Source organism: Diceros bicornis, chromosome 31, assembly GCF_020826845.1.
Source record: "Diceros bicornis minor isolate mBicDic1 chromosome 31, mDicBic1.mat.cur, whole genome shotgun sequence".
In the NCBI taxonomy this organism is placed as follows: Eukaryota; Metazoa; Chordata; class Mammalia; order Perissodactyla; family Rhinocerotidae; genus Diceros; species Diceros bicornis.
The window spans coordinates 22,306,856-22,327,593 of record NC_080770.1 but is presented as its reverse complement, the minus strand read 5'-3'; the positions used below and the strand labels follow the sequence as shown (position 1 = coordinate 22,327,593).

The following is a 20,738-nucleotide window of genomic DNA, read 5'->3' as shown; positions in this document are numbered from 1 at the left end:
AGGCAATGTTTTAGGCACTTGATACATTAGAGAAGCAAACAGATGATGAACCCTGACTCATGGAGTTCATATTTTAGTGGGGGGGCAGACAATAAAATACAAATATGTAAATTGTATAATATGTTTGAAAGCAATACGTGCTAGAGAAGGAAGAAAAAGCAACGCAGGTTAAGGGGGACTGGGAGTGCTAAGAGGTTGCAATTTTAGTAGGGGATGAAATAGCCTTTCTGAGAAAATGTTATTTGAACAAAGACTTCAGGAAGGTGAGGGAATTAGCTAATAGTTATCCAGGGGAAGAATGTTCTGGGTAGAAAGAAAAACCAGTGCCAAGATCTCAAGGGATCTCAAGGTGGCAGCATGTGTGATGTGTTTGCTGAATACTAAGGCGGCCAGTGTGCTTGGAAAGGAGGGAACAGTGGGAAAGTGGGAGGAGAGGAGGTTAGAGAGGTCATGGGGACCGGATCACATAGGGCCCTGTGCATCATGGCAGAGGTCTGGATTCCACTCCCAATGGAATGGGCGCCCACTGCAGGGCTTCCAGGGAGCACTCTGGCTGTTGTGTGAGACTAGACTGGGGGTACGGTATGTGGTAGGAGGAGAATTAAGGACACCACTTAGGAAGCCAGGGAGAGATGATTGTGGATCAGAACAGGGCGAAGCTGTGGAATTGTGAGAGTAGATTCTCCTTACACTGTGAAGGTAAAGACAAAAGGAGCTCTTAACTGATTAGATGTGAGATGTGAGAAAAGACTGTCAACCTACAAAACCAAAACCAGTTTAAGAGGCAAAGCATTTATTTGGGATCAAAGAATTGCAATTTGGGGAGCACAGATTCAGATAGAAACCCAAATGGTGTCCCGCGAGGGAGTAAAAGTCAGGGACTTTTAAAGGCAAAGAAGGGAGATTGTATTATCAAGAACTTTAATTGCAGTTGAAGGCAGAAGCTAGTCTTGGCTAAACATTGATTGACTATTGATTCTATCTTGAGAAAGTCCACAATTCTCAGTCTTTGTGATCGGGATGTCTATTCCCCTTCTGACTTCTCAAACAATTTCTTGTAAAACAATTGCTCTTTGGGTCCAGTCCAATGGTTTGGCTTAGTCCAAGGTTTAAGACAGCAAGGCAGTTTCTCCGGAAAGGCAGCTCTGACTCCATTTTAAAATGGCTCCACGAAAGTCAATTTTGACAAGAGGAATCAAGGATGACTCCAAGATTTTTAGGCTGAGGATTCAGAAAGTTGGAGTTGCCATTAACTGAGATGGTAGGCTGCCAGAAAAATATGTTTTACAGGAAAGGTCAGGTGTTTATTTTTGGACATGTTGCGGTAGACTGGGAAGGTATTTCTTCATTCCTTTATTCCACAAACGTTTACTGAATGCATACCATGTGCTAGATATTAATCATTATCTTGACACAAGCGGTCAGGAGCCTTGCTATCAAGCAACTCACAGCCTAGTGGGGAGGGTGGACATGTAAATAAGCAATTACTGAACAATGTCATAAACATCATGATGACGGTGTGTACCAAGAGCAATGGAACACAGAGGAATTAACAGACATCTTTCTCTTTTTAAACTTTGAAACTGAGGTCCTGAAAAGTTAATTGATTTGCCAAAGTTCATAGTTAATATATAACACACCTAGGACCTTGTGATATTCTGATTTATAAGAAGAAGTATAGGGCCGGCCCCGTGGCTTAGCGGTTAAGTGCGCGTGCTCTGCTGCTGGCAGCCCGGGTTCAGATCCCGGGCGCGCACTGATGCACCGCTTCTCCGGCCATGCTGAGGCCGCGTCGCGCATACAGCAACTAGAAGGATGTGCAACTATGACATACAACTATCTACTGGGGTTTTGGGGGTAAAAAAAAAGGAGGCAGGATTGGCAATAGATGTTAGCTCAGAGCCGGTCTTCCTCACAAAAAAAAACCAAAATAAAATAAAAGAAGAAATATATATTTGGTCTTTGTCCCATTTGCAGCACAGAGCTTCTAAAACCCTTGGGATTTCTCTATAGTAGGAGAGATAAAAGTTGTCTTTGTTATGTTAATGAGGCGAGTTTTTTGTTGTTTTAAAAATGATTTTATTATTTTATTGAAGTCATATTGGTTTATAATATTGTGCAAATTTCAGGTGTACATCGTTATATTTTGGCTTCTGTATAGACGGCATCGTGTTCACCACTAGAAGTTCAGTTTCCATCCATCACTGTATTTATGTGCCCCTCTACCCCTTTTGCCCTCCCTCCACCCCCTTCCCCTCTGGTAACCACTAATCTGTTCTCCTCTTCTATGTGTCTGTTTGTTTGTTTATCTCCCACGTACGTGTAAAATCATACAGTATTTGTATTTCCCTGTCTGACGTTTCTCTTAGCATAATATCCTCAAGGTCCATCCATATTGTCACAAAAGGCATGATTTCATCTTTCTTATGACTGACTAGTATTCCATTATATATATACATACCACATCTTTATCCATTCATCCATTGATGAGCACTTGGGTTGCTTCCAAGTCTTGGCTATTGTGAATAATGCTGCGATAAACATAGTGGTGCATATATCTTTTCACATTAGCATTTTCATGTTCTTTGGATAAATACCCAAAATAATAGCTGGATCATATGGTATTTCTATTTTTAACGTTTTGAGAATAAAATACTGAGGAATAAATTTAACCAAGGAGGTAAAAGACCTACACACTGAAAACTATGACATTATTGAAATAAATTTTTATGAAGAAGACATAAAGTAATGAGGTGACTTTTGGAATGCCCCTAAGTCATTGAACATGGGGGCTGGTTGCCAAGGGAACCAACCCTGTGATTGCAGGGTTAGTATTTTCAGTCCCGTTCTTCAAACCCAGAGGAGGGAAGAGGGGCTGGAGGTTGAATTGATGGCCAATGGCCAATGATTTAAGCAATATGCCTATGAAATGAAGCCTCCATAAAAACCCAAAAGGATGGGGTTTGGAGAGCTTCTGGATTGGTGAACAGGTGGAGATTTGGGGAGAGTGTGCACTCAGAGGGCATGGAAGCCCCATGCCCTTACCAGATACGTTGTTCTATACATCTCTTCCATCTGGCTGTTCCTGAGTTAGATCCCTTTATAACAAACCAGTAATCTAGTAAGTAAAATCTTTCTCTGAGTTCTGGGAGCTGTTCCAGCAAATTAACGAACCCAAAGAGGGAGTTGTTGGAACCTCCAAACATTAGCCACTAGATCAGAAGCACAGGTGATAACTTGGGCTTGCAACTGACATCAGAAGTTGGGGGTGCAGTCTTGTAGGACTGAACTCTTAACCTGTGGTATCTGATGCTATCTGCACGTAGACAGTGTCAGAATTGTAGGACGTTCAGCTAGTCTCTGACAATTGCTTGTAGCTGTGGGGAACTCCTCTCCCCTAATTGAAACTGGGTGTTAGAATCATTATTAGACCTGAATACAGTTTTCTGACTCCCTAGATTTGGGGAACTTTCTTATATCATGGAATTTGTGTCCTTGCAGAGCTAACCACTTTGTCAGTGCTCGGGGCAGAGAATCCATGGGCATCCAGAACAACGTGACTGAGTTTGTGTTGTTTGGCCTTTTCCAGAGCAGGGAGATGCAGCATGTGTGCTTCGTGGTCTTCTCCCTCTTCCATGTCCTCACTGTCCTGGGGAACCTTCTGGTCATCATCACCATCAATGCCAGCAAGACCCTGAAGGCTCCCATGTATTTCTTCCTCAGCCACCTGTCTTTTGCTGACATGTGCTATCCATCCGCTACCACACCCAAGATGATCGCTGACACTTTTGTGGAGCGCAAGACCATCTCCTTCAACGGCTGCATGACCCAGCTCTTTTCTGCTCACTTCTTTGGTGGTGGAACTGAGATCTTCCTCCTCACAGCCATGGCCTATGACCGCTACGTGGCCATCTGTAGGCCCTTGCACTACACAACCATCATGGATCGGTGGAAGTGCGGCCTGCTGGCAGGGGCCTCCTGGATGGCTGGCTTCTTGCATTCCATCCTGCAGACCCTCCTTACAGTCCAGCTGCCCTTTTGTGGGCCCAATGAGATTGACAACTTCTTCTGTGATGTTCATCCCCTGCTGAAGCTGGCCTGTGCAGACACCTATGTGGTGGGGCTCATTGTGGTGGCCAACAGTGGCATGATCTCCTTAGTGTCCTTCATCATCCTCGTCATCTCCTACATGGTCATCTTACTGAACCTGAGAAGCCAGTCATCTGAGGGCCAGCTCAAGGCTCTGTCCACATGTGGCTCACACATCATCACTGTCCTTCTGGTCCTCGTGCCCCCCATGTTCATGTACATTCGTCCCTCTACCACTCTGGCTGCTGACAAACTTGTCATCCTCTTTAACATCGTCATGCCACCTTTGCTGAACCCTCTGATCTACACACTGAGGAACAATGAGGTGAAAAATGCCATGAGGAAACTGTTTGGGGTCAAGGGGTTCTTGGGGAAGAAGTGACACTGCGGGAAACCTCATTCAGCCTGGAACTTGGGGGACTCTCATCTTGTAGCATCTAATACAGGCTTTGTAGCTCCAGTTTGAAGCTTGTAAGGACGACTGTCCTCCTAGCTCTTTTCATAATAATAATCCCACATGTTCCATTAATCCTTCATTCAGTAAATATTTATTGAGTGTCTGCAGTTAGTGAGGCACTGGAAATGCAAATAAAAGTAAGATGTAATCTCTACCATTGAGGGGGGTCACAGTCCAGGAGGCTCTTAGAGTGATATTTAAGGGCTCATTCAGGAAACCTGTGAGAGCCTGTGAATGAGGGACCATCTTGGAAGTTCAGGTATCTCATCTACACAATGGGTAATAGCTCTAGATAATTCCCTTACGGTGGCATGCACAGAGCTTGATGAAATTCATTCTCTTCTCTGTTATGACATTCAAGTCACTTTACTTTTCTTGCTTCATTTCCTGCTTTCAGCAGGCAGATGAATAAGTAAATGTGGGGAGGTTAAATGATTTACCCAAAGTTACACAGTAAGTCCAGTGCAGGGTGGGCACTAGAATCCAGGTTCCCTAAGTCTGCTTTCAGGGCTCTTCCCACCTCAAGACTCCTTGAAAAAGTTTGAGTGAGTGGACCAAACAGTACAGACGAGGATGTTTTGAAGGACCAAGGATTGATGGTGGCCTGAGATGATGGGGAGCAGAGCCAGGGAAAACAATTTGTCAGCATTTTGTCCAGCAGTGCTGATTCCTCTCCAGCTGAGCAGGGACTGCCGCTCCCATCAATCCCCTTTACTTGGCTTTATTTTTCTGCTAAAGGGAGACAATTTGTGCAAGATGAAATTAGAAGAGCCAGATTAGACATTCTGCTTAATTAACTATTCATGTGTCATTTAACCTCGTTTGGTTTCAATTTTCCACATTTACTAATGGAGCCAGTAATAATACCCTCTTCAGAAGGTTGTGGGAGGATGGAAGGGACTTTGTAAAGTCCTATGTCAAAGTCTGTTGTGCAGAGTGGCTGCTGCCTCACTTTCTTTATAATGTCTTCTGTTCCCTTTTCTCATCCTATTCCCCACTTTGTCCCTGCCCTTTCTCCTGAAGCCCTTGTAACTATCAGATTGACTATTGACTCTTCACTCTTCATATGTGTACTGATCACCCAGCATGTGGTAAGTCTAAGTTCTTTTTTTTCCAGCTGGGTTGGTGTTTATTCAATACAGGTCCAATGCCCAGCCCTTCCCCAGCAGTGGGCTAGGGGAAGAAAACAAATTAAGCCCACCAAGGTCTGAATGTGGATTGGGGTGGAGCCTGGGATGGTGTGAGGGTGTACATGAGACATTGGCCCCAACCTTGGCTGTCCACCACTGGCCCCCAACTCCTCACAGGCTCCAGGTGGGGCCAGCAAAAGTGTCTGTAAGGAACAGGTCTTAGATTTTCTGCCACCTCCAACTCCTCTTCCTTTCTGCCCTCTCTCCTTCCTAAGACAGCTCCAGAGACCAAACTCTCCACCTGGCTGGGAAGGTTGGTGAAGGAAGGATGGATGGGGCCAGTGTCCATGCCCTGAGGCCGTAGCCATGCCCTGATGCTTTTCCTAGGTAGGAACCGAAGGTACAACAGAAAAGAAGCAGACAAAAATCCTTGTACTCATGGAACTTATATTTAAGCATGTGATAAATGCTGACTCTCATTGAATTCTTCCAACATTTGAGGCAGTTCAATACTTTTGTTTTAAGCCTCCTTTGGGCTAAACATTCTCTGCTGTTTAATTGCTTTCATGTGCCAGGCACAGTACCTGACACACTGTAGGTGCTCAACAAATATTTGTTAAATAGATGTAGACCGTAACATAGCCTCTCCATTATCTTTTATGCTGAATGCATTTATATATTGTTAATGTATATTTTAAGGCATTTGGCCCAGAACTAGATTCAATGGAGCTACCCTCCCTTTCTCTCGATGCCTTGCTTGTGTTGTAGGAGCTAGGACTTCAGGATCCAGGCTGTGATGGGAGCCCTGTACTCATGTGCATGTTTGGTTTCCTCACTGAGAGCTATGGAAAGAACATCATCAGTGAACTCTGAGTCATTGGGCAGATAATACCTACTCTAATTGCATTGTCAAATTTTCAGGGATCACCTCACCTACTGAGGGTGGGGACTTGGTGGGTCTATTGAGAATTAATTACTTTGTTCTTGAATCCTAGAAAAAACAGGCATCAAAGGAAAGAATTTTTTCTTTGCTTTAAGTGACAGGGGTTGTTGTGAAATTTTTAAATTGCCTACTTAATTCAAATAAATAGTAACAGTCTAATTATGTCGCTTAGGATTTTGGATCATGTGGTTAGTTTTCAATTGTTGATTCTGTCACAACCTAAAAAAACAAAAACAATTGTTTTTTTAGACAATAAATATCATATAATCTCACAAAAAACAATTGATAGTGTGCTGCAAACTACTCTCCATATACAATTTTGTATTCTTTTCCCATTTATATGGGATAAGTATTTGTATCCTTTTAGGTATAGGTTTGACTGCATATAACAGAAGGCAAAAAAAACAACTTATGAGATAGAATTACAAAAGTACAGATGTGGCAAGTTCAGCACTGTTGTAGAGGTCCAATAATATTATCAGAAATCCAGACTCTGTCATCTTCAGCCTGTGCCTTCAACCTCATGACCTCAAAGGGCTGCCAGTGCTCCATACCAGAGCTGTCCAGTAGAAATTTATGCCATGCTGGAGATGTTCTATGTCTGTGCTGTCCAGTAGGGTAGTGGCTATTAAACAGTTGCAATGTGGCTAATGAGATCGAGGAACTGAATTTTTAAATTTTATTTAATTTTAATAAGTTTGAATTTAAAAAGCTCAAGTGGCTAGTGGATGCCATATTGGACAGCACAGCTCTAACATTTCATCTATTTTCTAGGAAGCAGAAAAACAAAAAAGGGAGAGGGTAAACTGATCATTTTCCCTTTTAGGAGTTTTTAAAAATGCCACATAGTACTTTTATTTTACTCAATAGAAATTAGTCACATGGTTGCCCTTAGTTGCAAGGGAGACTGAAACTATAATCTTTTATTCTGAGTGGAATTATATTCTGCAAAAAAATCGGGGTTCTGTTGTGTTCTTAAAGAGGAAGGGGAGAATTCATGTAAGGATTGGCATATGTCTCAGGTAGTCTATTACATACACAATTTCCCATGTAATTAAACACTTTTCATAAACATGATTTCTAATGGCTTGGTAATATCCCAGAGTCCTATTGTGGCATAATTTACTTAATCACTCACCCATTTCAGGGCTTTTTGGTTCATTTAATGTTTTATTCAGCAAGACGTAATGAGCATGTACCATTTGCCAGGCATTGATGGAGAGGCTGAGACACCGGGAGACTAAGTGAATTACACGCGAATCCATGAGTGTTAGATGGATGGTACGATGGAGATAGTCCGGCTCAACTCTGTCATTTATATAGAAGTAGAAACGGGGGAGGATGAGGAGTGGGGAGGTGAAATGACGTGGCTTAAGTTAGACAGTCAATCAATTTCTGAACCAGAGCTTGTGCCCAGTGTTCTGGCTCCCTGTCCAGTCCTCATTTTCTTCTCTGTTCTCTCTCCTTTTCATTCTCAGTAGTCCAGTCTGGAAAAAGTTTGCGTTATGTCTTTCCTTCAACTTTCTTCTCTTCCTACCTCATTATTGTGTGAAAAAACTTTATAGAAATCTCACTAAACCAACTGAAACATATTTTTAACCTTTCCTGATGTCATTGTATATTTGGCAAAGTTTCACCCAAGAGAAAAGAAATTCCATGGGGAAATTCTTTCCTTGATTGTAGTGTGTAGCTTAATTTATTTTAAATGGTTCAAGGATCTAAGCATTTAATCGTAACCCTTGGACTTTCAGTGTGTGGGCTGGTTTTCTACATCAAAGTCAGGATCTTAAAATCTCTGAGTTGGCTGCTTTCTGTGACTTAGGTATATTTCTTAGACAGTATAAACCCAAATAACAACCCAATCCAGATCTCCTGAATTTTCCTGTTTTTGTGGTTCATCTTAGCCATCAACTACTTTGTTTTCTGTAAGTCCCAGGAATACTGGTGATTTGTTCTTTGGGTCTGATCTTTGAATTGCCGTAGCAACCACCACCAAGAGGGCAGCCTAGTATTATTGAAAGATCACTGCTTTCTGAGTTATTATACTTGGAAATATCTATTGTGTGGCCTGGGAATCCAATTAACTTCTCAGCCTCTGTCACCTCATCTATAAACAGAGTAGGTCAGAGTAAAAGTTCTCTAAGTCTTTTCGGCACCACTCTTAGCTGAGTGTGACCTGAACTTTGCTCATTGGGGGCCTTCAGTGAAAAATCAGCTGTGTGGGTAATATTAGGCAAGGGACCTTGCTTGTCCCAGAGAGGAATCCAATGCTCTCTCTCATCCTAGTTTTCCCAAACCAGATTATCTCCTTGAGTAATGATGTATTCGAGCAGAGTGGCTTACTCCATGGTGATTGGAAACACTTGAGTGCATTTTAGATCTATCAGATCCAATTCCATGTTCTGACGCAGAACAAAACCACACCAGATTTTCTGACCTAAAGGTAGGTGTTATGGCTGGAAGTAAGGTGCAGAGTCATTAAGCAGCCACAGATGTTGGGCAAGTCAGTTCCTGTCTTTGAGCCGTGGGTGTTCATTTGTAGACAAGGTGCTTTGGTTTGGGGGGTGGACAAGGAATTTATTTATTTGCTTTCACGGTAAAAAATATATAACATTGAATTTGGTGATTTTTTAAAGTCCTTTACAATTTTGGGATCCTGTGAGGCACATTTGGGATTACCAAGTGAGAAAACATGATAGGGATGGAGGCTTCCTTACTTCACTCTGACATCAGTCACATTGGCACATCACACTCTCTCTCATATTTTCTCTGGCTATTGTTTGCATTCTATCAATATGCTCTGATCCAGAGTCCAGCAGGTTACCAGATGGAGCAGGTTACACTCAAATGCTGATTTAGACTTTTACATGCTGGTCACATTTTCTTTCTCTGCTTCTAGATGAGGCAGCATTGTGGGGAGAGAGGAGGTATTTCTTACCACTTCAGTGGGACAGACAGTGGGATTGCTGATGGCAGGTAGTAGAGATAGGAGTAAATACAGAAAAGGCAGAGATGCCAGGAAAGGGAAAAGTGGTTTGCAAAAGAAAGGCTATCAGGTATTCTACCCTTAGAGTAAAGCCTAGAAAAACAGGACCCTACATGATTCTTCTCTCTGAATGAGCTCCCAGAGTGGCCCTATTATATTTTCCTTAATTTCAGGAACGGATAAAAAATAGATTGAGTTCATGCCCAGATAAGAGGTTTGTCTAGGCAAATAAATATACTTTCGACTTCTAATGAAAGAACATACTTAGTTTTAGCTCTTCACTTATGTGTTAGTACCTAGAAATTGTATAGGGTAACAGTAAAGAGCACAGGATCTGTGGTTAGGCTCCTTAGATTGAAATCTCAGCTCCACTGCTGTGTAACCTTAGGCTAGTTAATTCACTTATCTGTGCTTCTGTTTCCTCATATGTATAAAAAGGGGTGATGATAATAATACTCATTTCATAAGTTTGTTCTGAGAATTGAGTTAATTAATGCATATAGAACACACAAACTGTGTGGCACAGGGTACTATTGAAACACTAGCTATAGTTATCAACCAAAATGCATTTAATAATAAAGATTTAAGAAGAATATTGAAGAGATAATTTTGAATATTATTATAATATATTTCTTAGTAGGAGATACAGAGACAGAAGCTACAATTATGAAACAATCTGTTAATTGCTGTAAAAGATGTATGATAAGGTACTGTAGGAGTACAAAGGAGAGAATATATTATTCCTATAGTGGTGAGGATCTTCATGCAATCTAGAAAGCAGGAATACTAAACACAGAGAAGGGAGAAAGGACACCTTGGGTCAGGAAATAGCTGTATTACATTCATTTAGGGAATAACAATAAGGGTGCAAAGATAGGCAATGGCCAGTTCACGAAGGACCTGAAATCCATGCTAAAAATATTGGAATTTATGCTGTGGAATTTATGCTGTGGGTGTTGATAGAGTTTAGGTAGGGTAATACCATGATTTAATATGCATTTAAGAAAAATCACCAAAGTATTTACAATACTTAGAGAAGATAAGGTTCATATGGGTTGGAGTATCAAAGACAAGCTTCATTGAACACACAGGACTGAAACTGGGCTTGGAAGGTGGTAGGGGTGAAGGAACAAGGAGAGGATGTTTCAATGAAGCGGGGTGCTGTAGTGTGAATGGGCAGGGTGGTCTTGTGGAATGGGGAGAGGACCCTGAGTTGAACAGAGGAGAGGTGAGGTTAGTGGGTAAGAGGGTGATTGTTGAGGTGGCTCAGTCTGTGAACGTCTTTAGAAGTGAGTTGGAGGAGTTCAGGTTTTTCCCTGGTTATTCCTATGCAGTAGAGGATCTGAAGAAAGAAGGGTCAGGAAACAATTTTCTGGCTGCAGTGTGTTTTTTATGGATGTGGTGGGAGCATCTGGAGACTAAGGTGCTTTGGTAATTTAGGCATCAGTTGACAGCATGTGAGAAGGTGATGGCAGCAAGAATGGAAAGGGCCCACAGGACAGAGGGTTTAAAGACAAAATTAATACGATTTGGTGATGACTGGGTATGGGAATGAAAGATGATGTGGGTCACATATGACATCCGAGCTATAGCCTGGGTAACTTGGAAGGTGATGGTGTCATCAAGTATCTTCCAGGTCACACTTGTCTTGTACGTCTCCTGCTACTCCATAGCTTTGTCTCATCAGCTGCAACCCTAATCTCCGTCTAAACCCTTTCCTTAAACTCATGAGTAAGAAGTGGTAAAAGGAGATTCTTGAGGAGTCTCACAATCTTTTCTTTGAACCATTCAACTACTTGATTTTCCAAGGTTCTGAAATGGTGCCGGATATTCCTAATGAATCTGGGTGCCTGGTCCTCACAACACTGCTCTTATAGGAAAGGGCACCACACTGTGATGAATTTAGCAATGTAATTTCTCTGCTGTATGCACCTTCTGGGAAACTTTAATTCCTGGATAGGCAATTTCTTTCTGTTTCCATGAAAGGCTGATCCCTTTTTCTTCTGCAAAGAGCCATTCCTCTTCTTTTGATTGTCTTCCCAAGAAATTATTGCTCTGATCCCTATTTGGTAGATAAACAATCCTACCACAGCTCTGATGGATATTTAGTTTCTTGTAGTTCTTTTGTTTTTGTTTTCTTCTCTTATAAACCTATTGTGGGAGACACCACTTAGGGGTTTGAGGAAACCAAATTATCTTTTTCCTGTATGAATGCTGAACAAAGCAAAAGCATAAGGCATTTGGGTGGAGGAAAAATATTACCTTTGTTATAGAAAAGATGATAATTGAGATTGTGGTTTATGATCTGGTGTAAGTGGCCTTCCTGAAATTAAGCCCTAGATTTAGGCAACGGTACCCACCCAGTCACGGCAGCACTGGACCTACCTCACAGAGTAGCCTGTCTCTACCCCACAGAGACAAACGTTGCCCCTGGGGCAGAGTAGAAAATGTGCTCCCTGCAGTATCTCACTCTAAGAAAAGGAGGAGAGAGACAGGCCTATGTATGTATTCCTAATCTCTCCTTCAAAATTCACTCCACCTCCCCTGCAGCAGGGTGGAAATAGGAGGGTTACGTTGCTGTAGCTTCTTCCATATGGAAGGAAACATCAGGAGTGAAGAAGTTAATGCTCTTCACCTCGCCTCTAACCAGCGATGTGCTAATAAATGTTCAACAACTGGCTGTCCTAAATAAACAGCCCTGATTTGTAGCATTTGCTGATTTCCAATGTGCTCCCACCAAGGCTGATTTCAAGCTACCAATTGATTGTGGAGTTGGGAAAAGATGAATATAACAGGTTCCGGTAAACCCCTCTGAGCTGCCTCCAGACAGCACTACCTCCAACACTTGTGTACTTATCCAGAGTCTCCTTGGAATATTTATTGGAGGTAGAAGGTTGTACATATTTGATGTATAGTTTGCTTTCTGGAATGGTTGTACTGATCTCCACTTCTACAACTGAATGTAGGACTGTTTATTTTCTCACCTTTGACAACGCTCTGAGTACAAATCTTTTACTTATTGTTAAAAATAGTATTTCTTATGTTTTGTGAACATTTATTTTATTATTAGTGAGTCAAAGTAATTTCATGTATATACTGACCTTTTTACTTATTCTTTGTGAATTGCCTGTTTATGTCCTTTGTTCATTTTCAGTTGGGATAGTTGTATATTTTTATAGATTTAGAAGATCATTTCTATGTTGGGCTTATTAAGCCTTTTTATATATAAATATCTTCCCCATTGTAACATTTGTGTAACAACTTTGTTGATGCCTTTTTTATTGCTGATGTTCAAAAGATTTAGGTTTTTTGTGCAGTTAAATTTTTAACATTTCGCCAGACATCTAAAGGTCTTTCTATCTCCAAATTATGATCATATTTGCTGATTCTGCTTCTAAGTAATTAATGATTTAAATTTTTACTTCTAAATCTTTAATTATAAATTAATTTTGATGTGTGAAGTTGAACATCAAGTTTAATTTTTTTTCAAATGTCCAGCTGTCCTAATATCTTCTTTTGAATTATCTTATTTCCATTTACATATGATAAATTTATATATATAATTATGTCAATTTCTGAAATTTATATAATTATCCAATCATGAAACAGTATCAAATTGCTTTAACTATAGTCACTAAAAAGTCAATATCTAAAGGACAAACCAGCATCATTAACCTTCTTTTTTAGTATGTTTATAGGTGTTTTAGGATATGTTTCTTGCAGATGAACTTTTAAATAATTTTGTAAAATTATAAAAAAATTCTGTTGGATTTTGATTGAGGATGCATAAATTTATAGGTACATTTTGGGAGACGTGAAATCTTTATTATGTTGCATTTTACTTTTTAAACCTTATTATTATGTAAGAATTTTTTGTGGTGAATATGTTTTTTTCCATTTACATGTGAATTCTTCCCCCAGTTTTATTGAGATATAATTGACGTATAACATTGTATTAATTTAAGGTACAACGTAATGATTTGATATACATATATATTGCAAAATGATTACCACAAGTTTAGTTAGCATCCATGACCTCGCATAGTTGCATTTTTTTCCTTGTGATAACTTTAAAATCTCTCTTAGCATCTCTCACTTGTATAATATGGTGTTGTTAACTATAGTCACAATGCTGTACATTACATCCCAGAACTTGTCTTATAGCTGGAAGTTTGTACCTTTCGACCACCTTCATGAATTTCCCTCACCCCCCACCCCACACCTCTGGCAAACACCAATCTGTTCTCTGCTTCTATGAGTTTGTTTTTTCAGAATCCGCATTTAAGTGAGATTGTACAATATTTGTCTTTCACTGTCTGACTTACTTCACTTATCATAATACCCTTTTGGTCCATATATGTTGTTGCAGATGACAGGATTTCCTTCTTTATCAGGGCTGAAAAATATTCCATTGTATGTATATATATACCACATCTTCTTTATCCATTCATCCATTGATGGAAACTTAGGTGGTTTCCATGTCTTGGTTATTGTAAATAATGCTGCAATGAACATGAGGGTGCAGATATCTCTTTGGGACAGTGATTTCATTTCCTTTGGATATACACTCAGAAGTGGAACTGCTGGATCATATAGTTCTCTTTTTACATTTTTGAGGAAGCTCCATACTGTTTTCTATATCAGCTGAACCAATACATTCCCACCAACAGTGCACAAGAATTCCCTTTTCTCCTCATGCTCACCAACTCCTGTTATCTCTTGTCTTTTTGATGATAGCCATTCTAACAGGTGTGAGGTGATATCTTAGTGCTATTTTGATTTGATTTTCATAATAATTAGTGAGGTTGAGCATCTTTTCAAGTAATTGTTGGCCATTTGTAAGTCTTCTTTGGAAAAATATCTATTCAGTATCTCTGCCCATTTTAAAATCATTTTCTTTTCTTTTTCTTTTTTTTGCTATAATGTTGAATGGGTTCTTTATATATTTTGGATATCAACACTATCAGGTATATGATTTGGAAATTTTTTCTCCCATTCTGTAGGTTGCCTTTCATTTTGTTGATGGTTTCCTTTGCTGTAAAGAAGATTTTACTTTGATGTAGTCCAACTTGTTTATTTTTGCTTTTGTTGTCTTTGCTTTTGGTGTCAACTCCAAAAAATCATTGTCAAGCCTGATGTCAAGAAACGTTCCCCTAAGTTTTATTCTAGGAGTTTCATGGTTTCAGGTCTATGTTTAAGTCTTTAATCCATTTGAGTTGATTTTTGTGTATGGTGTAAGATAGGGGTCCAGTTTCATTCTTTTATATGTGGCTGTGCAGTTTTCCCAACACCATTTATAGAAGAGATTATCCTATCCCCATTGTATAGTCTTCACTACTTTGTCTTAAATTAAATATCATGTGTGCATGTGTTTATTTCTGGGTTCTCTATTTTGTTTCATTCATGTGTGTGTCTGTTTTTCATGCCAGTACCATATTGTTTTGATTATTGTAGCTTTGTGAGATAATTTGAAATCAAGAAGTGTAATGCCTCCATCTTTGTTCTTCTTTCTCAAGTTTTCTTTGGCTACTCAGGGTCTTATTTATTTCCATACAAATTCTGGACTGTTCTTTATACTTCTGTGAAAAGTGTCAGGGGAATTACGATAGGAATGCATTGGATCTGCAGATTGCTTTGGGTAGTACAGACATTTTAGCAATATTAATTCTTCCCCACCATGAGCATGGAATATCTCCCCATTTCTTTGTGTCTTCTTCAATGTGTTTCATCAGTGTGTCTTATAGTTTTCAGTGTGCAGATCTTTCACCAATTTTGTTAAAATTATTCCTAAGTATTTTATTCTTTTAGATGCAATTGTACATGGGATTTTTTTCCCTTAATTTCTCTTTCTGATAGTTCATTATTGGTATAGAAATGCAACTATGGTATAGAAATGATTTTTGTATATTGATTTTGTATCCTGCAACTTTACTGAGTTCTTTATTAGTTCTAACAGATTTTTTTTGTAGCGTCTTTAGGGTTTCCTGTATATAATATCATATCATCTGCAAATAGAGACAGTTTTACTTATTCCTTTCTGATATGGATGCCTTTTATTTCTTTTTCTTGCCTAACTACTCTGGCTAGAATTTCCAGTACTATGTTGAATAAAAGTGGTGAGAGTGGGCATCCTTGTGTTGTTCCTGGTCTTAGGAGAGCTTTTTAGCTTTTACCCATTGAATATGATGTTAACTGTGGGCTTGCAATATATGGAATTTATTATGTTGATGTACATTCCCTCTGTGCCAGTTTTTAAATATTTTAATCACGAATGGATGTTGAATTTTGTCAAATACTTTTTCTGCATCTATTGAGATTATCATATGATTCTATCCTTCATTTTGTAATGTGTATCACATTGATTGATTTGCAGATGTTGAACCATCTTTATAGCTGTAAAATGAACCCCACTTGAACATGATATATGATGCTTTTAATATATTGTTAAATTCAGTTTGCTAATATTTTGTTGAGGATGTTTGTATCTACATTCATCAGGATTATTGCCTGTAATTTTCTTTTCTTGTAGTGTCATTGTCTGATTTTGGTATCAGGGTAATGCTGGTTTGGTAAAATGACTTAGAATGTGTTTGCTTTTCTTCTATTTTTTGGAAGAGTTTCAGAAAGATTGGTATTAATTCTTCTTTAAATGATTGCTAGAATTTACCAGTGAAGCTATATGGTCCTAGACTTTTGTTTGTAGTGAATTTTTTGATTACTAATTCAATTTCCTTACTTGTTAGTGGTCTGTTGAAATTTTCTATTTCTTCATGCTTCAGTCTCGGTAGCTTGTATGTTTCTAGTAGTTTATCCATTTCTTCTAGGTTGTCCAACTTGTTAGCATATAATTTTTCATAGTAGTTTCTTATGATCCTTTATATTTCTGTGGTATCAATTTTAATGTCTCCTCTTTGATTTCTCTGATTTTATTTATTTGAATTCTCTCTCTTTTATTTCTTGGTAAGTTAAGCTAAAAATTTGCCTATTCAGTTTATCTTTTCAAAAAATTGGCTTTTAGTTTCATTGATCCTTTCTATTGTCTTTTTAGTCTCTTTTTCATTCATTTCTGCCTTGATCTTTTTATTTCCTTCCTTCTACTCAGTATTGTCTTAGTTTGTTCTTCTTTTATAATTTCTTGAGGTGTAAAGTTAAGTTGCATATTTGAGCTCTTTTTAAAATTCTTAATGTAGACATTTATCACCACGAGCTTCCCTCTTAGAATTGCTTTTACCACATCCCGTACATTTTTGTATGTTGTATTTCCATTTTCATTTGTCTCACGATATTTTTTTATTTCTCTTGATTTATTCTTTGACCCAATGGTTGTTCAGTAGCATGTCATTTGTTACACATGCATTTCTTCATGTCTTCCAGTAGAATTAAATGGTTTTCTCTGTGTAAGTATTTACATTTTTAAGAGCTCTTTATTTAAAAAAAATTTTTTTGACTACTGCACATAGAATAGTTTTCAGTTGTGTTTTTAACTGGTAATTGCATCTTGAACTTTTCATTGTTGCTAGTGAACTTCAGTTTTATTTTTGTTTTTTTCCCCTAAATTAACATCTTAGGGGGTTTTGCTTATGAGAAACAGAAGACCATTCAAATGAGGTTAGGTAAGAAGGAGTACTTATTTGAGGAATAATGGGCTTTCTCTGAAACCCTAGTACATAATGCACCAAATTAGGGTTTAAAAAGGCAAGCATCAAGGATACTCTGAATCTCTGAGATGTCTCTAGTATTTTCTTGCTCCAGAATACTAGTTTTTAAGTTATGTTTAAGGGTCAATAACTTTAGTTTTAACTTCAACACATATTCTTACCTGAGGGATTCTGACACACACTACTTTGTTTCCAACTGTCTACATGACTAACTTTTGTTTTCTTTGTGATTATGGTCCTTGCTGTTTGGGTGTGTTTTCAGTTCTTCAAAAGTGCATTTCTTGAAAATTTCAGTATGAAATCAGAAATAAGGGGAAAAACAATGGGGATAACATTTACAGCAGAGATTCAAGATGTTCATACTTTTTCATCCTTATTTCTCATGGATCATGTGTGGTGAAAAAATTCCTAATACTTAAATTAGAATGCATTGTTTTATCACAGGACATTGTTAGCTTGAGTGTGTATTGTGATCTGTGTTTCTTCTGTGTAGTCTGGTGGGTGTATAGATGTATAAGAGGTGCTCAGTATGTATCCGTTCCAGGGGAGTAACTTACAGAGAAATTTTCACTCTCATTATCATATATTTTGCTGCAGGCCACCAGCCTGGAACCAGAACAAGCAGGCTGGCAAGCTACAACAATGTGCTAGAGGACAAGCTCTGTGAGTTCAGGATCTCTCATTATTTTCAGCTGTGGGGCGAGAGGTATAAATGTAACAGTGAAATGGTGGAGAGAAACTAGTAAGTTGAATTCTCTCCAGAGTATTTCTTCATTTTTCATATAAACATAATTATTGAAGCTGCAAGACTGGTGAAGGAATCTGATGTGAGTTGAGGACTGGTATAACTGAGTGAAGCAAGAATACAAAAGAAAGGGAAGGGAAGAAGTACAGTGGGAAGATGATTCCCTGAGGCAGAGATGAAGGAAGGAAGGCATTTAGGAGCAGCAGTGTGTCATGGGAACTCCCTAATAGGAGAGAGCTATCAAAATGCAATGAAGATACTAAAAATGTAAGCTATGAACTTGAATGGACCACAGCTTCAGAATATCTTGGGGTGAATTAGAAAGAACCCTGGATTGAAGTCAGAAAGCCTGGTTCTGAGTCTGAGCATCCACCATTTTCTGGATGATCTTGGGTAAATAACCATTTCTTTGAGCCTTCATTTTCTAATGTATAAATTTTTATTAGATTTCTAATATTAATGCTGAATGAGTGCATATTTGCTATATAAAGAGTTTGTGAAAAGTGTATATTGCAAAGTGGTTTACACTCTCTAAAATGCTATAAATGAGGTGAATTACTACAAACGATGTTTGTTTCATTGCAGGCCTCTCAAGTATCTCATGTCCAGCACATCTGAATGGATTCCATGGCTAGTACAAATAATGTGACTGAGTTGATTTTAACTGGTCTTTTCCAGACTCCACAGGTGCAGAGAGTGTGCTTTGTGGTGTTTCTTCCCGTGTACCTCGCCACGCTGGCTGGCAATGGCCTCATCATTGTGACGGTCAGCATCAGTAAGAGTCTGCATTCTCCCATGTACTTCTTCCTTAGCTATCTGTCCCTGGTGGAGATCAGTTACTCATCTACTATTGTCCCTAAATTCATCACAGACTTACTGGCCAAGATTAAAACCATCTCCCTGGAGGGCTGTGTGGCTCAGATATTCTTCTTCCACTTTTTTGGAGTTACTGAGACCTTCCTGCTCACAGTAATGGCCTATGACCGCTATGTGGCCATTTGTAAACCCCTTCACTACACAACTATCATGAGTCAGCCTGTGTGTCACCTTCTGGTGGCTGGCTCCTGTCTAGGTGGTGTAATACACTCCATGATTCAGATCCTTGTCACTGTCCAATTGCCCTTCTGTGGTCCCAATGTGATCGACCACTACTTCTGTGACCTCCATCCCTTATTCAAGATTGCCTGCGCTGATACCTCAGTGGAAGGGGTTATTGTGTTGGCCAACAGTGGATTATTATCTATCTTTTCCCTCCTCCTCTTGGTGTCCTCTTATATCGTCATCCTGGTGAACTTGAGGAACCATTCTGCAGAGGGGAGGCGCAAAGCCCTCTCCACCTGTGCCTCTCACATCATGGTGGTCATCTTATTCTTCGGACCTGCCACGTTCCTCTACATGCGACCCTCCTCCACCCTCACTGAGGACAAACTGATGGCCGTCTTCTACACGGTCATCACCCCCATGCTGAACCCCATCATCTACACACTCAGAAATGCAGAGGTGAAAATCACCATGAGGAGGTTATGGGGCAAGAAAGTGAATTCAGGAGTGGAATAAAAATGAAAACGTGTGAAAAACTGGCATGTATAGGCTGACTAAATATGCATTTTGATTCTAGTCAACCATAAGGAAGAGATCAAATGTTAACCTATTCATATTTTTTGTTGTATTTTAGATGAGCCCCTTATATTGCATAATGTAAATCAGAAATTGTACAGCTGTCTGCATTTGGAGGATGTTAAAAATTGAGCTGCATTCCTTCTCTTCTTCAGTGGTTTATAGTGCAGAGTACATAGACTTCAGGGAGGGGTCACCTGGACTGGACTCCCACCCTATCATCTTCTACCTGTGCAACCTTCGGTTCATTCATTTTATCTCTTGATGTTAGCATGCTATGTGGGATGATTGTGATATTTGGTATGTGGGATGATTGTGATATTGGAGACAGAAGTTTATGTTTTCTTATATTTTTCTTTTCCCCTTTCTATCAGTGTGATCTTTTGGGAGTCCCAGTAAGGCTTTTGTACTTCATTTGGTGCCCCCACCCCATCAATATGATTATAATATCTGAAATTCTGCGGTAGGAGATTTACTTCTTGGGAGTAGGGCATTGTTGGTTTGGAAATGTCTCTGAGAGATGACATACAATAAAGCTATTATTTACCATTAATATTTTAATCTGAATAGTTTTACAAGAGCCTTCCTCTTCTAGGCAGTCATTATTGGGCATTGAGGCATGGCTTAAGTCAAATCCTGCTCATTGCCTGTTTCAGTATGGAATGCCAGCTAAGAACGGTTTTTACGTTTTTAAATGGTTGAAAAAAATCAAAAGAGAATAGCATTTTGTGGTACATGAAAGTTATATGAAGTTCAAATGTTAGAGTCCATAAATAAGGTTTTATTGGACTACAATCATACCCATTATTTTACTTTTTATCTCTGGCACATTTGCAGTACAGTGGCATAGTTGAGTAGTTGTGACAGAGACTGCATGGTCTGCATAGCCTAAAATATTAACCCTTTACAGAAAAAGTTTACCAGTCCTGGCTTCAGTTGTAATAATATTTATTTCTTATGCGATAAAAAGTTGGAGGTCAGTGGTTGCAAGGTTGTGTTGTTAATTCTGTGATGCCAGAGCACCTGGTTGATGCCTCTTCAATTCTCTTGGCTGTCCCCTCATGGCTGCAAGATGGCTACAGCACCTCCAGGTACTATATGTTCACGTGAGGG

At 39.2% G+C, this 20,738-nt stretch overlaps 2 protein-coding genes across 2 annotated transcripts; both read left to right on the top strand.

Moving 5' to 3' along the window:
* Positions 1-3,538: 3,538 nt before the first annotated feature.
* Positions 3,539-4,500, top strand: LOC131395135 (olfactory receptor 4S1). The gene has a single exon (XM_058526924.1). The coding sequence runs from the start codon at positions 3,539-3,541 to the stop codon at positions 4,469-4,471; it is 933 nt and encodes a 310-aa protein (XP_058382907.1). The 3' UTR covers positions 4,472-4,500.
* A 14,126-nt stretch (positions 4,501-18,626) lies between these two features.
* Positions 18,627-19,565, top strand: LOC131395132 (olfactory receptor 4B1-like). The gene has a single exon (XM_058526922.1). The coding sequence runs from the start codon at positions 18,627-18,629 to the stop codon at positions 19,563-19,565; it is 939 nt and encodes a 312-aa protein (XP_058382905.1).
* Positions 19,566-20,738: the final 1,173 nt, after the last annotated feature.